Below are 12034 nucleotides of genomic sequence, written 5' to 3'. Positions count from 1 at the left end.
GTGAACAGAAAGATCGGTGCCGGTGAAACCCAGCAGTGCCCGGTTGCACCGACAAATCGGATGCTCATCAGCCAATCAGAACCTAGGAGCCTCTGATTAAATGAGCCTAGGCTTTAATGACAGTGCTAAGTTTATGAAACGAAAGGGCTAAGTTTAATGAGAGGCTAGGAGACTCATTAAACTTTCCCTCGTGCTCTTTCTGACAGTGAACCAGCATGGCTAGCAACGATGTGAACGCGAGAGTACCAAAAAATCAAGTTAGTTCTTTAATTTAAATTAATTAAAAGTGAATAGCCAGTTGTACGACTAATACTAGTACTACTACTAGTTCCACTACAAAAGAATTTGCCGGCCCTTACTTGGCACGATCTAGATTATTTCATACAGAAATAAATTGTATGTGATTTTATTCAATGTTTTATTAGCGAAGGAAATTCACTAGCCGGGGAGCGTACGGCCATTTGCTATGTCTACTAAGTGAGCGTTGCTCCCTTATATACAATAAAATTGCCCGTTCCGGCTAACGGGACCGAGTAGGAACACCGGCTAACAATGTTTAAATGGCCAATAATTAGGCCCGCTAGTGCATTGATATGACAACATAAACGACGACAATTGATAGCATAACGAGTAACAAGGCTATAATAAAAAGGACAACACATATAATAAAATACTTACAGACATATAAAATATATACAAATATATAATTACAAGAAGTTTAAAGTGTTGGCCCGGCGTCCACCACACTACTACTACCATTAATATACATTCACCATTCAATCTTCTTCATTATTCATTTTATTTATTATAATTACTCGGACGAAAGAACTGTACGTACAGTTTTTTGCTCGAACTTTCATTGCCTCATCATTCATTCTTTGCTCGGCATTCAGTAGTTGCTTCTAGCGGTAGTAGTAGGAGCAGTAGTAGTAGTGTAGTGCTAGTATATAATTTTCCACATCAAGCGCGTTGATTTTTATGTGTACTCGTCTTCGCGTGGTCGGGTGAAGGTCAGAACGGCGAAGCGCTGTGATTGGCTGTTGGTACCGACAAAAATCGTTCAATCGTTGCAATGTAAAGGGGGAGTCGGTGTCAGCACCCATACGTGAAATGTCTGAGGTACCTGTCTGAGTCGGGGTATTGGCACCTAATCGGAGTCGGTGTTGGCCAGTGTAAACGCACCATTACATGGTTACATGTTGTATAAAAATGTTTCGCTATATGTTTGTACATGCACAATAAAGTCTGATTATAATTTGTATTGGCTGTTGTTTTTAGCCATGCAGTATGTGTAGGGAGGAATTCAAATTTCTGAACAGGTCAAGGGGGAACTGAGCAAAAAAAGGTTGGAAACCCCTGACTTAGGGGAATGTACAAAATGTCATTAACTTATTGGCATAAAAAATTAGAGGAAAATGGGGGTACAGAGATGCAGACTTGATGACTTGTTGAAAAGGGTTAGTGGAAGTTGACAGCAATAACCATGCAGCGAGGAAACTCATGTGAAAAAAAGACTATATTAGCCTAGAACCTAACCTGTCATGCGGTCGTTTGCGGAGGATGCTCGGAGAAACGCCTGGTCTAGAGAGGGTGTGAGCTGAACCCGTCGAGTCTTGAGGTGGGTTGTCAGCCATTATGACAGTAGAGGAGCCAGAGGAGCCAGACCGGCCCGGTGTAGATATAATAGTAGGAACTGCTGATGATGGTATGTGAGAAAGAGGTATATTGTCTACAAGATATAATATAAACAAATTATCAGTAATTCTGCTTCAGACTCTCAAAAAATACTATACGAATGCTTCCAGAAAGAATTGTGAATAAATAAAAGAATAAATGAGATTGCATATCCTATAGGCTGAGCAAGCATTACCAAATAGCATGCCATATGATGAGAATATTTGGCTAACTCCAAAGGAGTTAAACAATTAGGTGAAGCGTGAAAAACATCTTTGACAACCCACGAATGCTTCCAAGCACAAAAAGTAAAGTTTTGCGATGCTCAAAGTAAAAGGTAGACCACAAATCACAACATGAAAGCAGCTATTGCCTGCACAAATTATAGTACCGTTTGCATGTCAGGTCAACACACTTTTAAAACAACTGATAAGTAAAACTTAAGTTTCTATTGCATTGAGAATAAGAAAAACTTCAATAACCGCAATGCTCTCTTTTGAAAATTAGAGTTATGAAACTTGTCTCCAGTGGAGCACAACTCCAAAGAAAATCATGGTTAAACATTTTAATCCAATTTCACTACAGAAAAGACACAAACTTAAAGAAAAAACAAGACCCAGTAGAACAGGTAGTATGCTCTCAAATGGCTTGCTACAGTCAGACATGTATCCCCAGCTCACAAATCATAGACCCAGTAGAACAGGTAGTATGCTCTCAAATGGCTTGCTACAGTCAGACATGTATACCCAGCTCACATAAGATATATATGATGGTACTCGGCTACTCAAATGCAGTCACTAGGATGTTAGCATAAAGCTATCTAGATCAGTGTAGATTCGGCAAAAGAATGAGTATATTACTTTGGCCCTGACACAATCAGCGATAAACAGACACAACATGGGAAAATGGTCTATCAGCACGGAAAACCTACTTACAATTGTGCGTTTTAAAGACTCCTTGATGCTGATCGAGGTTGCTTATGGTCGTTGGATGAAAGTTCCCGCCGACAGATGATGTCGTCGCCGTTGCAGTAGAATAAAACCCACTTGTCATCAGTGGTTTGTGGTCGGCTGCCGCGTGCATGGACACACCTGAGCGACTGCAACAAGACAATGAGCAGAATGAGCAAACAATAGTGACAAGAAAACTATCTAGCCAAATTTCCAAAAGCAGTTACTTGTTTGCCTATAAGTTTCCTAAAGGGTTGGGCTACAGCTTGAGTCAGTCAAGAGCTTGTTAGGGGGAGACAAATGATCAGCTATAATTTGACTAGCCGAGACAAGTGCTGTTGGGGTTCATGTAGCTAGGTTCTAGGGTTAAGTTTGACTTACCTGGGCAAAGGCGTGAAGTCTGTAGGTCCTGGCTTTCTCACACTTGTCATATAATCATGCTGCATGGGTCCAGGCGGCCGACCTGATTTCCTCAGAGCAAAGTTAGAGTTAGGGCCAGTAGAGAGTCGATTCTGCTCAGGAGTACCAATGGGTACTACAACAATAAATACCTGATGCGATCCACTGACAAGCATTCATCTCCTATAGGTACCACGGTAAGTCAATAAAAGTAAGTAGATGGCCAAACTGAAGGAAAAAAAACTACAGACTGAACCTAAACTAAAATGATAACTCGTGTCAAGCTTACAAGAGTAAAGTCAAAATACTTCTTGCTCAGAAATATTTTCTATAATAAGAACTGTGTCCGTCTGATGTCACAGCAATAGCGTTGGCAAAAAAAGTTGCCTTACACAGGAATTCAACTCCATTTTACAGACTGGTGGGTTGACCACTACACAGCTGCCTCACCACTTCACGAGATAATTATGCACATACTGATTGTTCATGACGATCTCTCACGATGCATGGAACTGCCCAGGTTACTAGTTGCCAAGGTTACTAGTACAAAATAAAAATATGAATAGTTGGTTGGAACTATCAATTTTCTTTGTCATTAAAAGAATGATAGGAAATCTCAAGAGAATTTAGCAAATTATCTAAAAATTCTCTAAAATGGGCGTTCAGGTTAGTGCAACATGTTTTAATTATAAACAACTAATTATGAAAACAAATAACTAGCGTATATGATTAGAGGATTTCCTAATAAGTATAAATATTAACTGACAATGCTGCATAACAAAATAAAAGGGTCTCCAGGCGGTGATTCTTATACAAGCTTGACCCGAAATGGGCCTATTTCGCTCTTACAGACGCTCCCAATATGCTAGAGTAGTTTGAATTTTAAAAATAGCATCTAAAAAATTATGTCATTTTTAGAAGTACGTCAAAATGAAAATCCAATATATTCGCGTGCTACATCACCTACCAGTAGTTCTATTCTGCTGAATGCCACCAGTGCTGCTCTGAGAATTTACCACGCGTTGCGGGCCTGGCTGCGCACCGCAAGCCGGCACTTGAGTGTGTGCATTGCCATAGTGCGTACTGGGCGACGATTGTGGAGTATTTGTAGATGGCCTCTCGGTACCAGCCGAGGGACTGCTTAGCGTGTGTTTTGGTTGGTGTATCGTAATCTGCACCGTGGTCGGGTTTTGAGACTGGTGAGTGGCAGCGGGTGCTCTAAACAAATAACAATATAAGATGACAGGCGCTAATCAGGCAACAGAATGTGCATAGTTTAGATGAAGGTTGGGAGATAATGGTCATTCTACAGCATACAAACTATTACCGCGGGTATGAATAAGCACTACTTGCAAAACAAAGTAATGCTTCGCAAATGCCATTGGAAACATATTTGGACGTATCTACAATGTAGACCACAAACATGATATCTACCATAAAACCCTTAATTGAACGCCATGACGTTCTAGTTTTCAACCCTTCCTCTATTATAGCGGCGATCAATTGGAGGCGGCGTTCAAATAAAGGCTAACAGTTTAATTTTTCAAATGGCTCGTCAAAATGTGGAACGAAGCAAATTTCCGCCTATATTTTGCCCTCTTTTTCTGGTGGAGCAATATTAAACCTTTTGGATGCAACAAGTCTGCTAACTTACCTCCAACTTGTCAAAGATCTCTTAATAAATATGCCTTGAGAAACTGAGAAATTTATTCTACTAGTTGATATCTATTGCTTGCAATTGACCTGCAATAATATTATAGCTTGCGTCCTTCTTTGCAATTTGTTGAGGCTTTTAATATTTTTTTTCAAATTTAAAAACATACTTTTATTCTATATATATTTTAATAACGTTGCATAAAAACTCATTGCACTCATTGATATGTTTGTTAGTTTGCAGAAAAAGCTAGCTTTTTATGTGCACTAGAAGAGAAGATACGAGCGTCCATCAATGGTATGATCAGATTACCACAATGATGCTATCAAATAATATGTTATAAATTTGCAAACTTATAAGTTCGATAATGATAATCTACCAAATGCTACAAATATACATTCATGAGTAAGTGAGGTAAACGAATCATACTTATATTACATGCAGAAACAAAAATTAACGTTTTTATAACAAATATATTTCCATCGTTTGCGCAGATAGCTGCGTTCTAATTGTTGATTTCGATGGAACGATCATCCTTTAGTTGTCCAATACCTTCCACAATGTCTTTTGACATCAACTCGTCTTCTGCACTGCTGAAGTAGTCAATATTAGCATCCAAACAATTTTTGGAGAAGCAAAAATTTTACTTGATGCATTTAGCACAAATGCAACGCGTAAATGTTTTGCTCGCTAAACGTAATCTTTGGCCCAGACTTGAAAACCAATTTTTATGCATGTACGTCGAAGTGTTAAGACCGCGTTAAACAAGGAACTACTATTAGTATGAAACTGTTAGTAATTATTTCTATGATGATGCTTTCAAAGTTCATCTACCATCGTAAAATTAAACCATTTTTATATACTTACTTCGAAGTATCAAGACCGTGCTAAACAAGGAACTACTCATAGCCCGAGACCGTTATTGATTATATTTATGGTGTTGCTTTCAAAATTTAAACCAAAAAAGTGAAAAGCTTTGAAGTTGGACAATGAGAGAATTGATTTTTATTAATGTTAACGATTCACCATTAATACGATTTTGTATTAGCCTAACTACTATCAGCCTGAGACAGTAATTATTTCTATAGTGTTGTTTCCAAATTTTAACAAAAAAGTGAAAAGCTTGACAGTATGGGTTCATAAAGATCAAAGATAGGCAAAGATAGGGTTAAATGGAGGTGGCGCTCAAATATAGGATGATGGCACTCTATTTTCAATCCTCTCATAGTGGCAGTCAAATAGAGCTGGCGCTCAATTAGAGGTTTTACGGCATGTGACATCAAGCCATATTTAATGCATACAGTAGATGCTCCTAAAGAGTATACTTCCTATCATTCGTGACGCCATTTCATCGTTGTCGGCCAACTTTATAGACAATTTTATCGTTAGAAACACGAAGCTTTTGCAAAGATAATTTGAAAACGATGTTTTTGTTTGCAATTTGTTGATTATGGTATCAAAACAACACTTAAAAGTACTAATAAATCAAAGAAAAACGATCATTTTCTACAAATATGGCGGCTTTTTCGTGAACGAGCGCATGTGCAAACGACTTGATGACGTCAAAAAAAAACGATGGATAATGTAAATTTACATTCCAGATAAAGTAAAGTATCAAGTAGTGACAACTTCTCAAATTCAATTTGAATGGTAACAAATCTCACCACACTTGTACGAAAAAATGACGGGCGTATATCGATTATAGAAACAACGTCCATGACCTTTTAGTTCGTCGTGATAGATCGTCTGATGTGTCGACAAAACAGAGAAAAGGTGGCTGTGAAAATATTAATAAATACTTGAAGGCGATTGATTGGTGCAGGTGCTACAGCGCCGGTCTACCAATATGAATGTCACGAGTTGAGAGTATCGCCAAAATTTATTTTTTATTCTAACCTTGACCCCTGGGTACAAATAGATGACAAGTAGAGACCGCTCTTTCCATAGTAAAATATATTTTTGTTTTGCTTTATTGTAGCCATATAAAATATTTGTTATTAGTTTTAATTTTCAGAAAGACTTTGCTGTCAAAAAAGAACAAATCATCATAAATAAATGTCGAATATGTGCGTTCCCCATCAACTTACTGTAAAATCATCGCAATCATAGTCTATAAAACCAGTGAAATTGATCTGAAAGAAAGATAAGTTGTCAAAGCAAACTAATAATATTACAGTTACATACAGCCAACAAAGTAAAAAGATAGGTTGTATGACCAAAGGGGTGACTTCGAGTCTTAGAGAGACGAGAAAGAACTTGGAACGGATTAGACAATTTACATAGTCTTTACTGTTCGTATAACATGAATTCACTAAAACGTAATTGTTCCTGGAACAGATTAATTACGTTGTGGGAGCGTCTACTGTATATGAAAATAATACTTGTCAAAATGATGTAGCAAAAAACATCTCAACCACTGTGAAACTTTTTTTGTTTCTCAGAATGAGACAACACAGTGGAAACATGGACTCACATTGGTGGGTTGGTTGGGCGATGCGTTGTTGTCACCGTCCGCATCTGTGAAGAGACAGATCGTACAATCTGTTGTTGTGGGCCTTTTACACCATGAGCGGATTGAATAACAGTAGTTCTTGTACCGAATGTAGTACCTCGGTGCGAGACCTGCTGTTTCAAATGACCAGGAACTGGCACGCCTCCAGTTATTGTTTTGCTGCTTGATGTAGAGACAACTACACAAAATATGCAAAAGAATATAGAAAGAACCAGAACCTAAAACCCGCTAATGAACGGAGTCTAAAAAATTGAGTTTTTAATCAAATATTTACCTCTAGGGCCTGAAGGAAGGGCGTGCTGAGCTGGAGCTGCTACATTATTAGATGTCCTCACTTCAGCCATTCTGTTATCCATGCCAGGGGCTGTAATTATTGAAGCCATCCTTGGCGGAGCACTGGCGTTTAGTGAAGCAACTGGAACTGAATGAGGTATCTATTACTAGCAACTGGCAGGCTTATTCATTGCTAAGTCAGAATGACAAGAATCAGTTTCAAAATTCATTATGCCGAGATAAATTGCGAGCAAACAACCTGGGATATTGTTGTTGAGATGAGCAGATATAGGTGTACTGATCGAATGTTGAATGCCAGGATCAACTGATGATCCTATTGCTGAGTTATGCAGACGACCTGACTCATTACCCATGCTCGGATCTAGCTTTGCTTGTACTATAACATAAATAGATCCTTCCGGATTACGGAGACATGCAACAGCACATAACGTACTTGCATAATACCTCACACAGTATTACACGCTGAGATGTTAATTTCTCTGGTCTCGATTTTATGCAATGTTGCCCAATGTAACATTATTTGATGGCATACCTTTTTTTGTAGCTTCAGTGCTGTTATAGTCCGCATTTACACTGGCAGGTGCAGGTTTGTGCAGGCTCTTTAGCTGAAATACTGTTGGCACACCAGGCTACAAAAATAAGTGACTTTCACAGTTATCAATCAACGCAGCTAAATCTATATTTAAGGCACTTAATAGTCGCTAAATGAAATTTACCTTAGCTTTATGATGGTCGCGAGGGGGCGCTACCTTTGGAAATGGCTGAATTTTCTTTGGCTGTTGGTGAAATGGGTGCGCTAATTCCGCCGAAGGTGGTCTAATACAAAGATTGCTCGCAATAATAGGTTTGGTGACTGTTATTGGATTTCCAACTTGCACAGATGGTTTGACTGTGTAAGTGTTTGTCTCCAGACTAGACATCGTGCATGATGGATTCAAAGCAGAATTCTGTAATAACAGTACAATGCTTTCAAAACAACCAACAAAATAAAAATCTTCAGATGTGGTGTCGATGGCAATGACCGGTTCGGCAAAAGCAAATTATTTGTCGTCTAATGCCGATACGTGGACAGTAAACTAGTGGCAAATACAAAAAACCTGCTAAGATGAATGCCCGACTGATAGAAGCAGCTTATGATAGGTTCCAAGTAGCATAAATAGACGTGAAAGAAACATCACTTTTAACAACTACAATCTTAAAACATGCGATAAACGATTATATTACTAACAGTGGCGTTGATTACCAAAACAACAGTCGTGCTTTAATATCGGATCGGGTTTTTCCCACTGAAAGCCTCACGCAGGAGGCAAAATACGTGGGAACTCTTTATTTTAAACAGTATACCAGCAAAAATTTTCCCTTCCCTTCCTCCTTTCTTTCCTCTCTCTTCCCCTTCTTCCCTTTTTTCAATGTTTTTAATTTTGCTTTCGGCTTGTATTTGTATCTAAAGAGTATTGCAACAATATTCCTTCGATATTTCATATTTACATCATATAATATCTATTTCTAATACTGCTATGTGAATCAAAAAACAAAAAAAAAGAAAATGAATTAATGAATCAAATGCCATATACAAAATATTTACAATGATATAAATACAACATTGATTACAATGTCCCCGGGCCAAAAGTTGCCAAAAAGGGTGTGCCGAAATTATCAAATTCCATCTCTGATTTCTCGAGTGGTTCTAGGCCAGAAAGAATTAAAATAAGCTTTGGTTTTTATTGATGGTACATACAACCCTCCCTCTTGACGAGTATTATAGATTTGTTCGGGCTCTTGCTTATATGTATCTTTAATCACCCCACTGGCTGTAGCTTCAACTTTTATCTTTTTAACTTCGGTAACTACCACATTACTTTACTAAATATGCTACAATGTTATTGCAACAGGTTTCAAACATAAACAACTGATTAAAAAACAAATAACTTACCTATGTGATTGGCGGATTTCCTAACAAGTAGAAATTTTAACTGACAATGCTGAATAGGAAAATACAGAGGTCTCCAGGCGATGATTCTAAGTCAAGCTTGAACTAAATTTGGCCTATTTCGCTCTCACAAGATGCTCCCTACACGTTAGAGTAGTTTGAATTTTAAAAATTACAGATCTGTTGTATTTTATAAATAAGTACAAATAAATTTTATGTATAAAACTAATTATCTAAAGATCTTATTGTTTTTAAAAAAGTTGAAACGATCAAAACGTTTTTTCTATCAGCGCAAAAAAAATTTAAAACTATACATTTGGTGTGTCAAGAAATAGCTGAGCTTCCCGCGGTGCTGGCGACCTCTAGCCGACAACAACGTTGTATCTCAATGTGATAATTCTTTGATTGTGTTTTTATGTTATGGGTGCGTGTAAAATAGTTATACAAATAGTTTTGTAACATGTTCATACAAATGAGTTTTAGTACATCAGTTCATGGTACATTGTGGACTGAATTATATTTTGGAAGTGCTATAAATGTAGTCAATTGTTCGAAGCTGAATAACTCCCAACTATGATTCGTGTGAGTTTTTAGTTTCACTTTCGCTTTGTGTTTTAGTTTTATTTGACGGGTCGATACCACTTTTACAGTTTTTTGCAGGTTTCAAGATATCTGAGGCTAGTATTTCGCGATTGGTTGCTATCGCTCCTAGCAATCGCCTCTCACGTTACAGCCAGTCTTGCGGTTGTTTAGTTTCACAAGATACATGTATAGGCTGGTTATAACGCTGCACATGGCCGAATGGCTGGACGGCTTGAAAACGTAGAAAGATCGAGGCAACCTAACGCTGGTGCTTCTTTTAAAACTACGATTCTTTTTCAACTTATCACTTTCAAAATATTTGGAAAACGGCTAATTTTGTCCCTATTTTTAAAAAGGGAGAAAGAGAAAATCCCAGAAACTATAGGTCTTGCTGACATGTATCTCTTGCTAGCTATTCGAACACATGCGGTTTTTGTAACATTCATCAACATCTAGATAGTGACTTGAGTTGTAACCGGCATGGCTTTAGGAAAGGTCTCTCCTGCACTACGCAATTATCAACAACCACTGATGACATCATGAAAATGATTGACAATAACATTGTGGTACATGCTGTGTCATTGACTTCTCCAAGGCTTTTAACAAAGTGCCTCACAATTTGCTAATATAAAAATTATTTGAATCGAATATCTGCACTAACATAGGTAGTCTGATAGATAGCAAACTTTTTATCCGACAGAAGTCAGCGGGTGGTAGTGGAAGGGGCTACATTTACCTCTTTGAATGTTACATCGGGAGTTTCCCAGGGCTCTGTCCTGGTACCTTCTCCTTTTCTGTGTATATTGATAACATTTCGGAAATCCTAAAAACATCATCTATTAGGCTTTTTGCAGACGATGCATTAGTGTATTGCTCTGTAGAAACTCAGACTGATTAACAAAATTTTCAGCTAGACCTTGCTTTACTGGAACAGTGGACTGACAGAGAAAAAAATGTTTTTTAATATGAATGAATGTCAGGCGGTTCACTTTGCCAAGTGATGTAGTAACAGTGATTTTACGTATTACCTTAACGGTATGCAACTAGATACTGTGACACATTTTAAATATTTGGGAGTGGATATTGCCAATGATTTTGGCTGGGGCCTGCACACAGACTCAATAACTGCCAGGGCGTCTCAAAGGCTTGGTATGATTAAGCATGTTTTGTATGGAGCTCCCAGAAAAGTGAAAAGGATCGCATCTCATATTGATTACGCCAATAATGGAATATGCCAGTGAGGTTTGGGACCCATGGCATTAACCATAGAACTACAACAAATGCCGAGCTAGCAATCACAGTTGCGCTGCTAAAACATCCATAAGTGATTCGTGAATGCTTTCAATTCGAACGTAAATAGAGTTGTGTTTCTGTTTTGTAGCGAAAAATGAGCTTTTAATATTACATTAGTGAAGTATCATTCAGTTTTTCATTGTAAATGCTGTAAATGTTGTACCAATTCAACAGGCTAATAATACCTATGTCGCAAACCACTATAGCGGTGTTTAACTAATAACCATTCTATGTAAAATTGTAGAGTTAATAGTTGTCTGAAGAATATTTTGAGCCTGAAAGGTTGGTAACATAACAGTTAGCATGGCTTATCTAAGAGACTACTGATATACATATCTAAGAGACTACTGATGTATATCTAAGAGACTACTGATGTATATCTAAGAGACTACTGATGTTATCTAAGAGACTACTGATGTATATCTAAGAGACTACTGATGTATATCTAAGAGACTACTGATGTATATCTAAGGGACTACTGATGTATAGATATAGTAGCAAAACCAGATACCAAAAGAGAGTAAAGCCTAAACCACAAAAGAATATGCCTAATGCGTGCAATCGGTGAAACATCCATTACATTAAAGATTTGGCTGCGTCAAATTTGAGTTGATTTTAAAAGAAAGTATTTTTGTTTGTTTTGTTTATCAGTTGATATGTTATTTGTTGTGTTAGGCGATTTCATTGTCAAGATATTTGAAGATTATAATCGAAAAGAATTGATCGCAGTAAAAACGCTGAGGCCA

At 37.7% G+C, this 12034-nt stretch overlaps 1 protein-coding gene across 1 annotated transcript in view; it reads right to left on the bottom strand.

Annotated features, from left to right (window-relative positions):
- Nucleotides 1–9514, bottom strand: part of LOC137405910 (histone deacetylase complex subunit SAP130-like) — a 37517-nt gene extending 28003 nt beyond the window's left edge. Inside the window, exons 1-10 of the mRNA XM_068092374.1 lie at nt 9417–9514; nt 8200–8430; nt 8016–8112; nt 7722–7859; nt 7464–7610; nt 7151–7367; nt 3991–4241; nt 3006–3159; nt 2610–2773; nt 1537–1729 (exon numbers count right to left, since the gene is read on the bottom strand). Coding sequence (XP_067948475.1) covers nt 1537–1729; nt 2610–2773; nt 3006–3159; nt 3991–4241; nt 7151–7367; nt 7464–7610; nt 7722–7859; nt 8016–8112; nt 8200–8403 — 1565 coding nt within the window. The 5' untranslated portion in view covers nt 8404–8430; nt 9417–9514. The remainder of the gene's footprint in view (nt 1–1536; nt 1730–2609; nt 2774–3005; nt 3160–3990; nt 4242–7150; nt 7368–7463; nt 7611–7721; nt 7860–8015; nt 8113–8199; nt 8431–9416) is intronic.
- Between the last annotated feature and the right edge of the window lie 2520 nt (nt 9515–12034).

The sequence above is a fragment of the Watersipora subatra genome, chromosome 10 (assembly GCF_963576615.1).
Source record: "Watersipora subatra chromosome 10, tzWatSuba1.1, whole genome shotgun sequence".
Classification (NCBI taxonomy): Eukaryota; Metazoa; Bryozoa; class Gymnolaemata; order Cheilostomatida; family Watersiporidae; genus Watersipora; species Watersipora subatra.
Note: the sequence above shows the minus strand (reverse complement) of the source record. Positions and strands in the feature narration are given on the sequence as shown.